The following is a 19,977-nucleotide window of genomic DNA, read 5'->3' as shown; positions in this document are numbered from 1 at the left end:
GGCTATTGGGTAATCACGATTATGGGTTCAGATGGCATCTTTGTGCTCAGCAAGGCAGTCTCAAATGTGTCTCAAGTGCATGTAAAGGGACAAATAAAAGGCAATAAACAAAAGCAGTGTTGCAGTTCATGAAATCATTAACTGTGTATTATTTCTTGGTTTCAGAATCAAACATTTTTTGTTTGTACCACATATATAACATTAATCATACCATACCATCACCACTGACAGTACCATTGTCAGTGCTGACAATTCATACTGTCAGGCAGGGGTTATGGACTCAAAGGCAGACAAAAAGCTAGAGTCTGAGACGGCAGGCAACATCGTAGTCAGAAAAAGGCAGATGTTCTGAAACACAATAGCAGAACACATATACACTGGCTGAACAAACAAGTACTTAATACAATGGCACAATCCAGCAAGGGAACAGGGAAACCATGGGAGTATATGAGCTGTAGTTAATCAGGGAATGTGGAACAGGTATGGGCTACACGGGGGGGGGGGTTACCTGAGGGGCAGGAACTGACATGACAAGACAGGTGAGAACTTCATATATGAAACAAGTATGGATTACACTGACATGGGAAAGATAGGGGAAAAGACATGCAGAACTAACTCATTTGTCCCAGCTGCTATTGGACTTTTAAATAACTCAATGTGATTTTTATATTGTTATTAATTGTCTATTTGATTGTCTGATGGTTATGTGGTTACTGCTGGCCATACAATTGCTCATCAGGGCTAATAAAGACATGCTTGATCTTTGATCCCTCTCGTATATTTCAAATCGTTCTAATGCGTCACACGAAAGGCCACCAAAAGTTGCTTCGTCAGATTGTGAAGCCAGTTAACACAAAGGCCTAAAGACCAACTTGTGACTAAATGCACTGATGTCACAAACTGTTCATAGATCAAAGGACTGATTTCTGATTTAATTGATGCTTCATGATTCCAAGAAACAAGTTGGGAGAGGTACCAAACAACCAATGCATGCCAAAAGAATATGACTAAAAGACACAGAACAACGCTACACCTCAACTAATGAGTGGTGTCAGTGTGTGAAGTAGTAAACAAGCATTTTATGGTGAAACCATTCACAAATGTAAGTAAGCAAGTAATAATTTATTTATATAGCTCTTTTTAAAACAAAGTTACAAAGTGACTAAGTGCAGCACAAAATACAGAGGCAGAAAATATAAACAACATATATACAGAAGAGGGGGTGGCATGGTGGTGCAGTGGTTAGCGCGGTCGCCTCCCAGCAAGAAGGTCCTGGGTTCGAGCCCCGGGGTTGTCCAACCTTGTTGTGAGTCGTCCCGGGTCATCCTGTGTGGAGTGCGCATGTTCTCCCTGTGTCTTTGTGGGTTTCCTCCGGGGGCAGGTCAGATGAATCGGCCATATTAAATTGTCTGTGTGTGTGTGTGTGTGTGTGTGTGTGTGTGTGTGTGTGTGTGTGTGTGTGTGTGTGTGTGTGTGTGTGTGTGTGTGTGTGTGTGTGTGTGTGTGTGTGTTGGCCCTGTGTGATAGTCTGGCGGCCTGTCCAGGGTGTCTCTCCACCTGCTGCCCAATGACTGCTGGGATAGGCTCGGGCATCCCTGAGAGCAGGATAAGCGGTTTGGAAAATGGATGGATGGTTACTTCGTAGCTTGTAACATAACTACCACTACTTTTGGCTGCTCCCGTTAGGGGTCACCACAGCGGATCATCCATTTCCATTTCTTCCTGTCCTCTGCATCTCCCTCTGTCACACCAGCCACCTGCATGTCTTCCCTCACCACATCCATAAACCTCCTCTCTGGCCTTCCTCTTTTCCTCTCCCCTGGCAGCTCCATATTCAGCATCCTTCTCCCAATATACCCAGCATCTCTCCTCCACACACGTCCAAACCATCGCAATCTTGTCTCTCTTGCTTTGTCTCCAAACCGTCCAACTTGAGCGGTCCCTCTAATATACTCGTTCCTAATCCTGTCCTTCTCCGTCACTCCCAGTGAAAATCTTAGCATCTTCAACTCTGCCACCTCCAGCTCCGCCTCCTGGTCTTTTCGTCAGTGCCACTGTCTCCAAACCATACAACATAGCTGGTCTCACAACAATCTTGTAAACCTTCCCTTTAACTCTTGCTGGTACCGTTCTGTCGCAAATCACTTCTGATACTCTTCTGCACCCACTCCACCTTGCCTGCACTCTCTTCTTCACCTCTCTCCTGCACTCCCCGTTACTTTGAACGGTCGACCCCAAGTATTTAAACTCATATGCCTTCGTCACCTCTACCCCTTGCATCCTCACCATTCCACTGTCCTCCCTCTCATTCATGCATAGGTATTCCGTCTTGCTCCGACTGACTTTCATTCCTCTTCTCTCCAGTGCATACCTCCACTTCTCTAGGCTCTCCTCAACCTGCTCCCTACTCTCGCTACAGATCACAATGTCCTCTGCGAACTTCATCATCCATGGAGACTCCTGCCTGATCTTGTCCGTTAACCTGTCCATCATCATTGCAAACAAGAAAGGGCTCAGAGCCGATCCTTGATGTAATCCCACCTCCACCTTGAACCCATCTGTCATTCCAACCCAACACCTCACCAGTCACACTTCCCTCATACATATCCTGCACCACTCCTACATACTTCTCTGCAACTCCCGACTTCCTCATACAGTACCTCACCTCCTCTCTCAGTACCCTGTCATATGCTTTCTCTAAATCCACAAAGACACAATGTAACTCCTCCTGGCCTTCTCTATACTTCTCCATCAACATTCTCAAAGCTCTTTCCTGGCATGAAACCATACTGCTGCTCGCTAATCATCATCTCTCCTCTTTACCTAGCTTCTATTACTCTTTCCCATATCTTCATGCTGTGGCTGATTAACTTTATACCTCTGTAGTTGCTACAGTTTTGCACATCACCCTTGTTCTTGAAAATTGGTACCAGTATGCTTCTCCACTCCTCAGGCATCCTCTCACTTTCCAAGATTGTGTTAAACAATCTCGTTAAAAACCCCACTGCCATCTCTCCTAAACATCTCCATGCCTCCACAGGTATGTCATCAGGACCAACTGCCTTTCCACTCTTCATCCTCTTCATAGCTGCCCTCACTTCCTCCTCGCTAATCCACTGCACTTCCTGATTCACTATCCCTACAGCATCCAATCTTCTCTCTCTCTCTCATTTTCTTCATTCATCTGCCCCTCAAAGTATTCCTTCCACCTTCTCAGCACACTCTCCTTGCTTGTCAGCACATTTCCATCTCTATCCTTGATCGCCCTCACTTGTTGCACATCCTTTGCAGCTTAGTCCCTCTGTCAGACCAGCTCGGCTAAAGGAGCGGTTAGTGATGTCGCCTTGTGGTTGCAGTACACTCCGTATCGAATCCCGCACCGGGCAAGATAATAACCGGTTACATTGGTGGCAGAGGGTTTGTAGATGTCGCCTATACTGTATGAAACGATAAAATAACAAATACGGAGGTTCCACTTTCACACGAGGACCACTTTATTTGGATTCTTCCCCCAACAGAACTCCACAGCAACATCACTGCGTACAGCACTTCCGCTCTCTCTTCAGCCTTCAAAATAAGAGCTCAAGGCATATACTGTGGCAACAGCTTATAACAGGAACTTAAAATCACTAACAGGCTAAGTCCAGAAAAATAGGTTACACACATATTTCAGTGCATTATTAATTCACATTTTCAACATTTTTTTTTGCAACACAGTATCAACCTTTCTGCTTTTCTTTTTCTTTTTTTTTAGGTTGATTTCAAACAGTCACAGGTCAAAGATAACTTTTGGCTTAACCACACGTCCTGACCTGGTAGTGACGTGTTGTGGTAACACTCTTGGGAAACCTGACACACTTTGCTTACAGTCTTAGACTCAGTTGTCTGGGGCTCCACCTGTTGGTCGTGGGTGTTAACTTCCTGATCTGCATCACATTCGTTGGTCTGTAGAAGATGTCGTCGATTGCGTCGAAGCGCTTGACCTTCATCTGTGATGATGAAGATCTTTGGGTCTCAGCTAGTCCGACAACTGAAGCGGGTTTCCACGTTCCAGTTGGCTGTTGGACTCGGACTGTGGCTCCTGTCGGCAGTGCAGGTAGCATTTTGACATTTCTGTCATAATACTGTTTTTGTCGTTTTTGGCACAGTTCTCTCCTGCCATGGACTGCACTGGGACAAGCGAGTTCTGGTTGTAGCTGTTTTGCAGTGGTTGGAAGGACTGAGCGTAAGGCTCTGCTCATTAACATCTGTGGTGGGGAGTTGAGTCCATCCACTGGTGTGTTCCTGTATTCCAATAAGCTGAGGTACGGGTCTGACCTCTGTGTGTGTACTTTGCCCATGAGGGCTTTGGCTGTTTGCACTGTCTTCTCAGCCAACCCGTTGCTCTGTGGGTACAGGGGGCTGCTTGTGACATGCTCAAAGTCCCATGCCGGTGCAAAGCTCTTAAAATCCTGTGAGCTGTAGCAAGGAGCATTATCCTTGGCTTGCAGAAATAGTGAGGGAGACAGCTAGGAAGGCACTTGGTGCGTCATCAAGACAGAGGAAGGAAGACAAGGAGACTTGGTGGTGGAATGAGGAAGTACAGCAAATTATACAGAGGAAGAGGTTGGCAAAGAAGTGGGATAGTCAGAGAGATGAAGAAAGTAGACAGGAGTACAAGGAGACACAGTGTAAGGCAAAGAGAGGTGGCAAAGGCAAAGGAAAAGGCATATGGTGAGTTGTATGACAGGTTAGACACTAAGAAAGGAGAAAAGGACTTGTACCGATTGGCTAGACAGAGGGACTAAGCTGCAAAGGATGTGCAACAAGTGAGGGCGATCAAGGATAGAGATGGAAATGTGCTGACAATTTTATCTGTATTGTTGTTGAGTTTTATTGTTTCCCTTGTTTTTAATGTAAAGCACTTTGAGCTGCATTTTATGTATGAAAGGTGCTATACAAATAAAGTTTATTGTTATTATTATTATTATTATTATTATCACTCACTACAGACTGGGGTATTCCAAATCTTACAAGCATGGCCTTCAGTTTCCGGATGACAGTTGGGGAGGTGAGGCTTGCGATTTTCTCTACCTCAAAGTACCTCCTATAATAGTCAACTGCAACTATATAGTCAGTGTTGTTTCATTTGAACAGGTCGGTGGCTATGACCTGCCAACGTCATTCAGGAATGGAGTGTGGCAGCATTGGCTCTTTGGGGACGGAGTGGCGTCGCTCTAGGCAAATGCTACAAGATCCAACTAGTGTCTCTATTTGTTTACCCATCCCTGGCCAGAATAGAATCTCCCTCCCATCCTGCTTACACTTCTCCATGCCAAGATGGCCTGTGTGTTTGCACGCAAGCATGTCTGCTCTGAGTGATTTTGGCACAATGATTTTTTTTCTCCTTTTAACAGAATGCCATCTGTCATCATTCATCCCTGTGATTTCAATATTCAGCGACAGCAGAACATTGTTTGACTGTCTCAGGCCACCCTGATTGGATAACCTGGCTCAAGGCTGAGAGTTGCTCATCCTTGGCTGTGGCAGACCTGATTTCTGCCATTTTCCGGTCGCTCACCAGAGCACTGCTGATCACTGTGTGTATTTGGGAATCCATGCCTTCACTCAGGGAGTTGTCACTGTACTCAATCGGCTCCCTAGACAGCGTGTCCACGGCTGGTATTTGCTTTCTGGGCTTGTGAACAATGTTGACGCTGTAACTTTGCAACTGTAGTATCATGTGCTGAAGCCACGGCGGTGCAGATGCCAAGGGCTTTCACATGATTGACTCAAGCGGCTTGTGATCTGACTCAATGGTCACCTGATGTCCATACAGGTATTGGTGGAATTGTTTGCATCCAAAGAGCACGGCGTACAGCTCCTTTTCGATCTGAGCATAGTTGACTTCCGTCTCATTCCATGCCTTTGATGCAGCACGACTGCTCCTAAACCATGTTAGGAGGCATCCACCTGCAGCTTCACATCCTTAGTGGGGTCAGTGTAGGCTAGTACGGGACCGGGCTCTTGTGTTAAGAGGCTTTTCACTTGCTGGAATGCAGTATCCTGGTTCGAGTCCCATACAAACTCACTGCTCTCTTTCAACAGTTCTTGGAGCAGGGCTGTTGCCTCCGAGTGTCTGGGGGCAAACTTAGACAGGTAAGTGATCATGCCCAATATTGTGTCTAGCTCCGCCTTGCTCTGCAGTGGGGGCATTTCTTTGATTGCTTTGACTTTGTTGGGGTCAGGCCGGACGCCCTCTCGTGTCAGTATGTGTCGAAAATAGCTCACCTTGGGCACACAGATGATGCTCTTGTCTTTGTTCAATTTTATTCCTTTCTCTTTGGTTCTCTGCAGCATGGCCCGCAGTCTGGCATCATGCTCCTCTTTGGTGCGGCCATATACAATGATGTCATCGCTAATGGCGGCGACATTGTGGAGTCCTTCATAGGCCTCGTCCATCCATCTCTGGAACTCATCTTGTGCAGATATGATTCCGAACAGGAGTCTCTTGAACCTGTATCTGCCATAGACAGTGTTAAATGTGGTTAGCATGGATGACTCTTCGCTGAGTTTTATGTTCCAGTAACCAGACCTGGCGTCTAATACGCTAAAGTACTGTGCCCCTGAATGGCTTTATTTAGGGGGCGGGGATCACTTTTTAAGGTGAATGTGAATGGTGGTCTAATTCATTGAATGAGAATCTTTCTAAGTGACCGCCCTCAGAGTTTTGATGAACAGGGTCTACTCAGACGAGCTTGTTTTAAACACTGGGGGAGCCACAAGGCTGTGTGCTGTCATCACTGCTGTTTTCCATTCACACAAATGAAATACTGTTTACAGCATTAATGTCAAGCTGTTCAAATATGCTGATGATATGGCCCCTGTTGGTCTTCTCCTGAAAGACAATGCCATACATGAGGAGGGTTACTTTAGCCAGGTCACAATACTGCAGGAATGAAGTCAGGCAAGTAAACTGGAAATGAATGTGGTCAAAACAAAAGGGCCTTATAATACAAACAAAACTAGTTTAACCAGTAACATCCTCCCTGTCACACCCAATAACCAGTCTGTAGAAGTAGAACATTTTAATACTTGGGCATAATTATTGATCAGACCCTAACTTTTAACGAGAACACAGAGAGCATTTTTAAGAGTGCCAATCAGCAATTGTTTTTACTCAGGAAGTGGAGGAGCTTTGGCGTTAGCCAACACATATTTGAAATGCCATACAGGAGCCTGGTTGAAAGCATTTTATCATTTAGCATAACAGCTTGGTACAGCAACTTGAGTGTAAAGAGCAAAAACAAGCTCTCCAAAATTGTTAACATTGCAGAGAAGGTGATTTGCAAGTCACAAAAACAACTTTACACTATATTTGACAGTGCTGTACACAGGAAGGCTAAATATGTAACTGGAGATACCTCACACCCAGAACACTCAGAGTTTGAGCTGTTCCTGTCTGGCTGTCAATTCAGGGTCCCAAGGGCCAGCCGGAACATATACAAGAAGTATTTTATTCCCAATGCCATACAGGCAGTGGACACAGAATGACTGCATCAGGGAACACTTGTTATTTTATAAGATTTGCTCTCTGGTATTATTTATACAACCACTTGCTGCTATCAGACTATTTACACCATTGTATGTTGTATATTTTGTATGTTTTTAATGGTATGTTGTGCCATGTGTAGTGTATGTACTTTTGCTGTACCTTGGGAGAAGCTAAAGACAAATTTCCACTGAGGTGGACAATAAAGTCAATCAAATCAAATCAAAATCTGAGAGACGTTGTGGGATGCCATTCTGCATCAGGTTCCCTCCTCATCTCTTTGCGTTAAACATGGTCAGACCCAATGCAAAACCCTTCACCGTACACACTTCACAAAAGTCAGGCTTTCTAGGATTTATAATGATGTTAACTCTACGTTTGATAGGTGTCGCCAAGCCTGCACTACCCACATTCATATGTTTTGGTCATGCCCTTCCTTATACACATATTGGCGAGAAATCTTTAACTCAGTTTCAGATTGTATTAGGACTCGATTTGAACCAACAGCAATCACAGCATTGTTTGGAGTACTACCTCCCAATCTGGTACTTCCAAAATATAAGGCAGACTTTTAGCATTTGTTACCTTATTAGCCAGATGTCGGATTTTACTGATGTGGACATCCCCTGCATCCCCCTCTCATTCCTCATGGATCAAGGACATTTTGTACTTCGTTAAAATAGAAAAGATTAGGTGTTCTATAAATGGTTCTCTTGCCAAATTTAATAAACCATGGTGTCCTTTTTTTTGCACATTTTGAGGGTTTGGTGTTTGGTCAATTCCGGAGTAACAGCTTTAATTGAATATTTGTAACCACTGTAATGTACTTTTGATGGGTATGGAATGTTGGGTCATTTTTGTTTCTATCGTGTGAATTCTGTATTTATCTTTAATTTTTATTCAGTGACCAATGTGTGTGTTTTTTGTCTATTTTTGTTTTCTTTTGACGTTAGCTATGTCTTCACCTACTGCATTGTTCAAGTATTCGTATTCTGTTCTACATACATGTTCTGTTTCTCTCAATGTGTGTTATACTTGACACAATATTGAAACTTGAAAAGTAACTTTTTTTTTGCATTTGTGTGTTGTTCAAAATCTAATAGATAAACTTGAGGGGGGGGGGGAGAGCATCATCCAAAACTAAGTGATGTATTGTGAATGCACTAGCAGTTTTTTCAGAAGCATGCTTTTGTAAATGAATTCTTTGAGTATTAACTGGGGTCTCGCCATGTTTGCTTCCTTTGACATATAGGATGGAATAATTAAACTCACATTGCCTTGGTTAGATTTACAGAGGCCTATAAACTTTCAAAACTGTAAATTAATAATTCTACAGTTATTATTATATGTCCTTCAGGCCAACCAATAAAGCTCTCAGAAGTCAACGTGGCGGTGTTGTAGAGCAGTGGTGCCCAACCCTGCTCCTGGCGAGCTACCATCCTGCCGTTTTTCACTCCAGCCCTAATTTAACACTCCTGATTCTACTAACTGCCTACTGGCCGAGACCTTCATTAATAGAATCAGATGTGTTAAACCAGCGTTGGAATGAAAACCGGCAGGAGAGTAGCTCTCCAGGAGCAGGGTTGGGCACCACTGGTGTAGAGAGTGTCTTGCCTGCCCCACCCTCCATACACCAACCAGGCTGCAGCAAATACAAGTTGAACTTGATCTGAGGCAAACATTTAACAAAACACAGCTTTGGTGCATAGCATGTAATACAAACATTAGGTGAAGCTGGAGGCCCAACTGAGAAATTGCCAGCGATTCCCACATTAGGCTGAGCAGGCAACAAGTGCATTCCAAGAAGTGACACCACCCTTTTTTCTTTTATCTGAGGCTGCATGTTGGGTCACGCCAAGATTGCAGTCTGTAAGAACATGTGCCCAACATTCAGTCTTTTATGTGATTCAATCTTTCATAGGGTATAAATATAATTGCCGGTCTCTAAGAAGCAACAGCTCAATAATTTGCAGCTAATGTTATTCATCGAAGTAGCAGCAAAAGTTTGCTATGAACAATGGACCCCTGTTCACCTTATTGACAGAAAATTGATCCATCACATGTTAGTGTTGGCAAATAGCGAGCAGGCCTGCACTGTTACAGTAGGTCTATCACAGAGCAATGCTACAGTGTGTCAGGTAGTGGAAGAGGGTTCTGTGGTGAAAGCATTCACAAATGTAACACACCTTGTTTTTGTTAGGCTCCAGCACCCCCGTGACCCTGAGAGCAGGATGAGGGGTTTGGATAATGGATGGATGGATGCAAAATGTGTTTTACAGAAATATTAAAGACCGTACATAAGCCATCCTGATATCCATATCATGTCAGCTGATGGCAAAAATCCCTTGGGAGAAAGAATGCAACAGGCTTGGTTTACATCAGGTTCAGCAACCTTACAATTCCTTAGTAAGGGTGATGCACTCTGTTTGTATAGGTGCATGCATTCAAATTACAGGTGTATTGTTTTGCCTAGACAAGTGACGAAGGCGAGGGAATTAAGAGGGAGGAGTGAGATGAAGGGAGGGACACAGGTGTGTATAAAACATCAGTTACTTTCTACTGTCCGTCAAGATTGTCAGTTACCCTCTCTCTGACTCCAAGCCTCACTTTCGCACTTCCTTCTTCTTCGATCCCAACAAATCAACCCAGGTTAGCAGACAATTTAAACGTTGTTGTTGTTGTTGTTGTTGTTGTTGTTGTTGTTGGTTGTTATATTTGCCAACATTACAGAAAATAACTGGAATCTCTGAGGTTTTTAATAAATTGTGGGCTTAAGGATTTAACTCGTGAATTCAATTTATCCACCTTTGTCAAAATCATAATCGAGTTAACTCACCTTTTGAGCCGATATGAATTTTGACGTCCAAAATTGGACATGGAAGTCAGTTATATGAAAATGATGTCTTTGTTTGCCACACTTTATTTAAATATTTCTCACATTCAACAAAAACTATTAACCCCCCCCCCACCTCAACCCACCAAGATCCCGAGATAGCGCGACAAGAAATCATAACCAAAAATGTAAAAACAAAAAAAACAAAAAAAACAAATAAAATCTGGAATTCTCGATAAAAACTAAATAAGAGGTAGTAAATAAAATGTACAGCAGCAGTATGTGTGTAATAGTTTGTTAGTGAGTGGGAGCATTCCCTCTTTACCATCATAGAGTTTACACGCCATGTAGCAAAGCGCCATATACATTAATTACCAACCAAGTGCAATAATAAACAGTAACATTCCAGGTATTTATAAAATGAGGCCTGTTAGAGGAAACAAAATCTTAATCTAACAACTTCATTGAGATTGTCATAGTTTATCCCCCCATTTATTTGAAAACGCATCGCTACTTGGGAGACAGAAATATTGTCAGATGGCTTTTGTACCAATCTTTCGGCTAACTGTAACTTACAATGTCCTTCTATCGGGCATCCGGGTGGCGTGGTGGTCTATTCTATTGCCTACCAACACGGGGATCGGCAGTTCGAATCCCCATGTTACCTCCGGCTTGTTCGGGCGTCCCTACAGAAACAAGTGGCCGTGTGCGCGGGTGGGAAGCCGGCTGTGGGTATCTGTCCTGGTCGCTGCACTAGCGCCTCCTCTGGCCGATCGGGGCGCCCGTTGGGGGACGTAGCGTGATCCTCCCACGCGCTACGTCCCCCTGGCGAAACTCCTCACTATCAGGTGAAAAGAGGTGTCTGGCGACTCCACGTGTATCGGAGGAAGCATGTGGTAGTCTGCAGCCCTCCCCGGATTGGCAGAGGGGGTGGAGCAGCGACCGGGACGGCTCGGAAAAGTGGGGTAATTGGCCAAGTACAACTGGGGAGGAAAAGAGGAGGGGAAATTTCAAAAAAAGAATATCCTTTTATCCTGTTTTGCATTGCACATCTGGCTTTCATCACCCAGTCGTGTTCTTAATTTCTTCAAGTTCAACGTAGTCTGAGATCCAGAAAAGCACTACCAATGATATTGTGTATGTGCCTGTTCTGTCTGTGTCTATAATCTCCTTGGAACCGCAGTTTTCTCCATGTGCCATATCCTTAGAGATTAAGCAAACTGTAAACAAACCCGTATCTCCCGCTCCGCAAGCGACAACGTTAACCAGTCGACTAAAGGGTCCGACCCGTTAGTCAAGGACCAACGCGTCTACTTATCCATGCACGTTACAGTATACTGCAATAGAAGGTGAGGAAATTACCAGGGGGGTTGTACAGGCTCCAACCTGCTTCCATACCTCTCTCAGACTGAATTATCTGGAGAAGAAAGTGTTGCCTTAATAGTGCCCGTTTGTGTAATTCTCCAAAAAAGTCTGCTTCAAACTACTTACATGGGTCGTGGACTGAGATCATGTATGTCCCAGTGGACAGTATAGTAATCATCACTCACATCTTAACAAGTGATCACAGAAAGTTTAATCAGTTCATCCGGACACAACGCTTATTGAGGAAAACGTTTCGTCACTCATCTAAGTGACCTCTTCAGTCTTGATTCAACTTTCTGTGATTTCCTTACCTGGATTATTGAGCGCGCATAAAGACATCTCAAGTGTAAACAGTTTTCCAATGCAATGGCATTCATATCACTAGCAGCCCCGGAGTAAATTTTCCTTTTCGACTTGTTCCATACCCCCTCTCTCCAAACCAGAAGCCATCATGTCGTCTGGGATACTGAAAGCCATGGAACTCCTCGCGTCCACCTTCTACAAGTACTCCAAGGATGAAGGTGACAAACACACCCTGACCAAGTCAGAGATGAAAAAGCTGCTTAAAGAAGAAAAGTTACTGAATTTTGAGGTGAGTGACACTGGATTTCCCAAAACTACTGTAAACTACTAATAAGACACGTTAACCTCTAGCTAACGGGTCTGACCCTTTAGCCGAGCGGTTAGTGATGTCGCCTTGTGGTGCAGTACATCACGTATCGAATCCCGCACCGGGCAAGAAAATAACCGGTTACAATAGTAAACTAGAACGCAGTCAACTATAATCTAAATAATTGCTTTCAAGAACTGTATATAAATGTGTGCTTGTGATTTCTGTTTAAATAAATTAGAACAAACAGATGTCATGTGCTTACCCATTTGAATGGCACCCCTCACTTTAACAGAACGCTGGTGACCCGGAAGCCGTGGAACAATTCATGAAGGCGCTGGACACGAACCAAGACAACACCGTGGACTTCGCGGAGTACGTCACAATGATTACTGCCCTCACTATCTTGTGCGATCCAAAATTCGGGCAGTAGTGCATCGCCAATGTGCAGGGGGGCAAGAACGGCAGGAGAGCAACAGATAGGGCACCAGTGCCACCCTGTGGTTAGCATAGGAAGTTCCCTGAGAGGGGAAACTGCTGTCTCTGCTTGAGATAGTGCATCGCTGGGGTTCGATTCTGTGGCATACCTTGGACATCCGTCTTATTCAATAAACATTGAATTGTCTTTTTTTCGCTTTGCAGTCTCGCGTTCATGCTGGTCAGGTTGTTAGCTAAAGAAATGTACATACACACATACGCACTTTGAACAACAAGACATCAGGCTCACGGTCCAAATTCAATTTCTAAATCAGGTGACAGAAAGTAAAAACTGCATGAATAAGACCTCTATTTTTTAAACCCCGTGTGTGTGTGGGGGGGGGGGTACATGTGTGTGTGACGAGAAAGACAAACAAAAGAGGTAAGAAATAACTGAAAGAAAGAAAGAAAGATTAAGAAATTGCCAGGAGGCTGGGACAATTTTCTTGTAATCCGGTATCTAGACACAGGCCACATGACTACGAACATAATTTATGACATAATCACATAAACGAGAGAGAGAGGGAGGGGGGATGTTACACATGGCCCACCTTGGTTTTGAGTAATTGATGAAGCACACGGGTAGATTGGGGGGGGTGCTCAAGGGGGGCCCGAGGCTACCTCCAATAAATACCTGGCCACCCTTTTGCCAGCCTACGATCAAAAAATAAAAAAAATACATGGATGCTGGTGATGTGACGATAAGCACTTCATGATAACCTCAGATCAGCATTAACACAATTCTTACCAGATACCGTAATATTACAGTCTCTGAGCTTGTATCAAGTTATTTCATTTCTCCATTATAGAGATTATTGTGTTGAGAAATCACGTCAGGACACAGCGCTGTCGCTCGACACAACCTCTGCGTTGCATTGTTTATTTTGACTGACACAGCGACACAGGCAGACCCGATCAAACAACCCAGAGCCCGCAGGCATCACCAATCGATCCCAGCACAATAGAACAGCGCCAAATCAAATGCAGCACTGTCGATGTGTGCAGACATAACAGAGATGTCTGTAAATACCGTAACTACTTTACGGTAAGCACGGGAGCTGTGTTGGAGCATAATATGTGAAATCTCTTATGACTTCAAACCGGTCTCTAGTTCTATCAACCAAATAGTCATTTTCAATAAAGGGGGGGGGGTCCTTCATTTTAGAAAATGTTTTATAACTACCGTATAACAGTAAAGTAGTATAATTACTGATCTTGTCAGATGTGTACACCATTTAAATTGAAATCGATTAGTTAGATTTTGCTGGTGATGCACAAATGAAGATATTGTGGTGACCCACATCTATATATCGAGAGACATTCACCTAAGAGGACGGTGTACCTTTAAGGGAAGAGGCGAGGGGTCAGATAATGCACTTCCGCTTCCGGTTCACAGTCAGTTCAGTGTCGTTGTCGAACGTATGACATGCAAAGTTGGAGCTAGTAAACTACCTCGACTACGTCTACTCTCACGTCTCCTGTCTCGTTGTTTTCTAACTCCACATTGGTGACCCCGACGTGATCGAACTACTAATACGAGTATGTCTGACAACGACGACGCCGGTGCTAACAACATGGCTATTGCTAACGCTAGCATTTACACCGCTACTGTGAAGCTACCCGACTTTTGGCAGCATAATCCACGGCCGTGGTTTCAACATGTGGAAGCCCAGTTCCAGCTGAGAGGGATAACGCAGGATGCAACGCAGTACTTCTACGTAGTGGCGGCGTTAGACGCATCGACAACGGCGCGAGCAATGACACTGTTGGAAGCTCCGCCAGCTGCTGGCAAGTACGATGCTATAAAGACATTCCTCCTGAAACTATTTGAACTGTCGGAGCTGGAGAAGGCAGACCGTTTACTGTCCCCGAATGGCCTCGGCGACGGCAAACCGTCTGAGTTAATGGAAAAAATGCTGTCTGTGCTGGGATCGGCTGATCCGGCCTTTCTTTTCACACACATTTTTCTGAGGCAGCTCCCCGCACCTGTACGCACAGCACTGGCCAGTTCTCCTCTCGCCGCCTCCAAGGACTACCGTTCTCTGGCTGCTGAAGCAGACAGGGTTTTCCTGGCCAACCGGCAACAGTTTGTGCATGCCCTGCTACCCCACCAGACCGCCCCACCACCACCTGTGTACGACTATATGGACACCGCGGCTGCGGTGACAGCCCGCCGCCAACCTGACGACGGGCTCTGTTATTACCATGCCAGGTTTGGGGCAAAAGCAAAACGGTGTCGCAAACCCTGCAGTTACAGGGTTCAGGGAAACGCCAAGGCCGGCGCTCGTTAACGGCTATGGGCGCCGGCCGTGACTGCAAGCTGTTGTTCATCAGAGACTCCTTGTCGGGCCGACGGCTGCTGGTTGACTCTGGCGCTCAACGCAGCATACTACCAGCACAAGCTGTGGACACGATGACCGACAGTCACGGCCCCCAGATGGACGCCGCCAACGGCACGTCCATTCGGACGTACGGTATCAGACATGTGGACGTGTGTTTTGGCGGCCGACGTTTCGGCTGGGACTTTGTGATGGCTGCTGTATCCACCCCGATCCTAGGTGCGGATTTCCTCTGTGCTTTCAACCTGCTGGTGGATGTTAAAAACTGTCGCGTGATTGATGCCGTCTCTTTTGCGTCATACCCCTGCACGCTTGGGGGCGCTGGAGCGCTGTGCCTCGCTAACACACTCTCCACCGGGGAGCCATACCAACACCTGCTCGCAAATTTCCCCGAGCTCACCACACCCACCTTCTCCTCGGCGGTGGCCAAGCACGGCGTGGAACATCATATCACCACAGTGGGCCCCCCAGTTTACGCCCGGGCCCGACGCCTCGACTCGGCCAAGCTCGCAATAGCCAGGGAGGAGTTTTCGACTATGGAGCGCCTCGGCATTGTCCGCCGTTCTGACAGCCCGTGGGCTTCCCCTCTTCACATGGTTACTAAGGCCGACGGGGGTTGGCGCCCGTGCGGGGACTACCGTCGCCTAAACAATGCCACGACCCCCGACCGGTACCCCATACCGCACATACAAGATTTCTCTACCCACCTGGCGGGCGCTGCCATCTATTCCAAAATCGACTTAGTGCGGGGGTATCACCAAGTGCCGGTCCACCCACTGGATGTCCCAAAAACGGCTGTCATCACACCCTTTGGGCTCTTTGAGTTTTTACGTATGCCTTTCGGCCTTAAAGGGGCGGCGCAGACGTTTCAGCACCTTATGGATTCTGTGCTCCGCGACATGCCATTTTTGTTTGTGTACTTAGACGACATCCTCGTGGCCAGCGCGTCGGCGGAGGAACACATGACGCACCTCACACAGCTGTTCGACAGGCTCAGCGAACACGGCCTCATCATCAACCCAGCTAAGTGTCAGTTCGGGGAGTCGTCCATCACCTTCCTCGGGCACCACATCACTCCACAGGGGGCCGTTCCCCTCCCTGCCAGGGTTGAGGCTGTCACCATGTTCCCCCGCCCCCGCACTGTACAGTCGCTGCAGGAATTCCTGGGCATGGTGAACTTTTATAACCGTTTCCTGCCCCGTGCCGCCCACATCATGCGTCCCCTGTATGAGGCCCTGCGGGGTAAGAAGTCTAAGGACGAGCTGGACTGGTCTTCGGGGATGGACGAGGCTTTTGTGGCCGCCAAGACCGCGCTGGCCAACGCTGCGCTGCTAGCTCACCCGTCGCCTGCCGCCCCCATAGCCCTTACAACGGATGCCTCCGACTACGCCGTGGGGGCCGTGTGTGAGCAGTGGGTGGAGGGGGGCTGGCAGCCGTTGGCGTTCTTCAGTAAACAACTCCGTGAGAGCGAGCGCAAATACAGCACCTTTGATAGGGAACTACTGGGTCTCTTCCTCGCAACCAGACACTTTAGGTTCCTATTGGAGGGCCGACAGTTCACCGCTTTCGTGGACCACAAACCGCTGACGTTCTGTATGGCCAAAACCTCAGAACCGTGGTCTGGGCGTCAGCAGCGCCATCTCGCGGCGGTTTCCGAGTTTACCACGGACATACAACACGTGTCGGGCAAGGATAACTTCGTCGCCGACTGCCTTTCACGGGCAGTTGTTAACGCCGTTCACTTGGGACTCGACTACGCCGCTATGGCAGCGGACCAAGCCAAGGACGCGACCGTTCAAGACTACCGGTCGACCCCTACGGCGCTACGGCTGGAGGAAGTGACGTTCGACGCGGCCAACACCACCCTCCTCTGTGACATCTCCACCGGTCAACCGCGCCCCCTGGTGCCTACTTCCTGGCGGCGCCGAGTTTTCGACACCGTCCATGGCCTTTCCCACCCGGGAGTGAAGGCCTCGACCAAGCTGGTGAACGTCAAGTTCGTTTGGCCTGGGCTCCGTAAGGATGTTAGAGCCTGGGCCGGCTCGTGTGTGGCGTGCCAACGCGCCAAGGTGCACCGCCATACCAAGGCCCCTTTGGCGCCGTTTGTGGTTCCAGAGAGGCGGTTTGGCCACGTCAATGTTGACCTGGTGGGTCCCCTGCCCCCCTCCCGTGGTTATACGTTCCTCCTCACTATTGTGGACAGGGCCACCAGGTGGCCAGAGGCTATTCCCTTGTCCTCCACGACGGCAGCAGAGGTAGCGCGGGCGTTCATCGGCTGCTGGGTGGCCCGTTTCGGCACGCCTGGTGACATCACGAGCGACCGGGGCTCCCAGTTTACCTCGGAGCTCTGGACGGCGGTCGCTGAGCACCTGGGGATGAAGATCCACCGCACTACGGCGTACAACCCGCAGAGCAACGGACTTTGTGAGCGGTTCCATCGGGACATGAAAGCCGCTCTGCGGGCAAGCCTCACTGGCTGCGACTGGATGGACCGGCTCCCGTGGGTCATGCTCGGCCTGCGTTCGGCCCCGAAGGAAGACCTCCAGACCTCCTCCGCTGAGCTGGTGTATGGCCAGCCCCTGCGGGTTCCGGGGGAGTTTCTTCCGGATGCTACGGCTCCCTGGTCGGCCGCCTCTCACCTCAGTGCGTCCCGGAGCGCTGCCGGTGCCTTCGCTCCCGTTCCGATGTCTCAACACTGCCTCCCCCGGTCCTACGTCCCCAAGGATCTGCCATCGGCGAGGTACGTCTTCATTAGGCACGACAGCCATCGGTCCCCGCTGCAGCCCCCATACGACGGGCCCTTCCGCGTCCTGGAGGCGGGGGATAAGAACTTTGTGGTGGACATGGGGGGCAGGCCGGAGCGGGTCGCTATAGACCGTCTCAAGCCCGCTCACTTGGACATTGGGGAGCCAATGCAATTGGCCCTACCCCCGCGGCGGGGGCGCCCTCCTAGGTCGGCCCCGGCACCTGCCTCTGTTCCTGCTTCGGCCCCGCCTATGGCCCGGGTTTCGGCCCCATCTGTTTCCCCTCCTGTGAAGCGCAGCCGTTATGGCCGCAGGGTCCGCCCTCCGACTCGTCACCTGTTTTCCCCGTGACTTTGCACTATGTCATTGACTGTTCTGTTGTAGAGTCTATTTTTATGTTCATGACTTGCACTTTTGCTGTTTTGCATTGTTTTGTTTAGGTGAATTCTGGGGGGGCCTGTGTGGTGACCCACATCTATATATCGAGAGACATTCACCTAAGAGGACGGTGTACCTTTAAGGGAAGAGGCGAGGGGTCAGATAATGCACTTCCGCTTCCGGTTCACAGTCAGTTCAGTGTCGTTGTCGAACGTATGACATGCAAAGTTGGAGCTAGTAAACTACCTCGACTACGTCTACTCTCACGTCTCCTGTCTCGTTGTTTTCTAACTCCACAATATATAAGAAGGCCCCGAAATCGCATACTATTTAGTACACTAAACTATACCAAGAGCCAAACTGTGATGGTCAGACGACTGAGTCAGAGCACCTCTGGCTTGTGGGGCGCTGCCGGTCAGCAGTGGTGAGTACCCACCGACAGTGGTCTGCGGAGGCACAAACCACAAACCGGCGACAGGGTGTTGGGCGCCAAAGGCTCATCGATACGCGAGGCCAACCAAGGCTATCCCACAGTGCATCGCACCCTGCAGCGTGTGAGACCAGTCAGACGGCCCATGATGACCCTTGTCCACCTTTGAAAGCGCCTACAATGGGCACTTGAGCATCATAACTTTTTCTTTTGGACCACATAGATGGCCGTGTAATGGCACCAGGATGTACTGTGGTAAGTCGACAAGCCAGTGGAGGAGAAGTGATACTCTGGGCAGTGTTCTGCTGGAAAACCCTGGGTATGGCCATTAATGTGGGTATCCATTTGACACGTGCCACTTACCTAAACATGGTTGCACACCAGATACACCCCTTCATGGCAACAGTATTCCCTGGTGACAGTGGCCTCTCTCAGCAGGATAAGGTGACCTGCCACACCTAACACATTGTTCAGGAATGGTTTGAGGAACATGATGAAGTGTTCAAGGTGTTGCCCTGGCCTCCAAATTCTCCATATCTCAATCCGATTGAGCGTCTGTGGGATGTGCTGGACCAGTAAGTCCGATAGACGGCGGCTCCTCCTCACAATTGACAGGACTTGAAGCATCTGCTGCTAATGTTTTGGTGCCAGACACCACAAGACACAGGAGCAACAGCATATTAGGCAGGTGGTCATAGGGCTTCGGCTTTTAGTGTAGGCGCCAGGGTCGATTATTCTGACTTGGATGTGCCCAAGCACACCAGTATTCAGTGAAAACTAGGTGTTTTAGTGTTGAGTAGACCTTTAACTGTTGTCGTTCTTCACCAAACGTAAACGCCGAGATATTTTATCCGTTTTTAACAGCAATATTGCGTGACATTATTTCACTGGCGTCATATGAAACTAACATTTGGCGTTTAGTTGGAGGAGTTTTAAAATCCAGTGCGACAGACCCTGGACTGATCTTGACTCCAATTAGACGAGGAGCTGTGTAAACAGGATCGGCTCGCTCGCTGCATAGGTAGGGTAGTGTAACCGAGCTATTTTCTCGCCCGGTGCGGGATTCGATACGAGGTGTACTGCACCACAAGGTGATATCACTAACCGCTCGACTAAAGGGTCAGACCCGTTAGCTAGGGACTAACGTGTCTTATTAGTAGTTTACAGTCGTCACCCTCTCCCGGAAGCGGCAGATGCAAACAAGTTAATTTTCTTCTGTAAATAAAGCAGGGGGGTGGGGGGGGTGTCGGTATATATTTTTACCAGTGTT

General features: G+C 47.7%; 1 protein-coding gene across 1 annotated transcript; it reads left to right on the top strand.

Moving 5' to 3' along the window:
- Positions 1 to 3,939: 3,939 nt before the first annotated feature.
- On the top strand, positions 3,940 to 12,967 carry LOC130128665 (ictacalcin-like). The gene is made up of 3 exons (XM_056298341.1): positions 3,940 to 4,096; positions 12,173 to 12,321; positions 12,635 to 12,967. Exons 1-3 carry the CDS (start codon positions 3,955 to 3,957, stop codon positions 12,770 to 12,772), a joined length of 429 nt encoding a protein of 142 aa, XP_056154316.1. The 5' UTR covers positions 3,940 to 3,954; the 3' UTR covers positions 12,773 to 12,967.
- Positions 12,968 to 19,977: the final 7,010 nt, after the last annotated feature.

Source organism: Lampris incognitus, chromosome 18, assembly GCF_029633865.1.
Source record: "Lampris incognitus isolate fLamInc1 chromosome 18, fLamInc1.hap2, whole genome shotgun sequence".
NCBI classification, from domain to species: Eukaryota; Metazoa; Chordata; class Actinopteri; order Lampriformes; family Lampridae; genus Lampris; species Lampris incognitus.
Note: the sequence above shows the minus strand (reverse complement) of the source record. Positions and strands in the feature narration are given on the sequence as shown.

What these genes read in the sequence shown, in the direction of transcription:
- LOC130128665 (XM_056298341.1), top strand. Translation starts at nt 3,955, where the DNA reads ATGTCGTCGATTGCGTCGAAGCGCTTGACCTTCATCTGTGATGATGAA. An exon ending in GGCTCCTGTCGGCAGTGCAG is followed by an intron (nt 4,097 to 12,172) that starts GTAGCATTTTGA and finishes TCTCCAAACCAG; the next exon opens with AAGCCATCATGTCGTCTGGG. An exon ending in AAAAGTTACTGAATTTTGAG is followed by an intron (nt 12,322 to 12,634) that starts GTGAGTGACACT and finishes TCACTTTAACAG; the next exon opens with AACGCTGGTGACCCGGAAGC.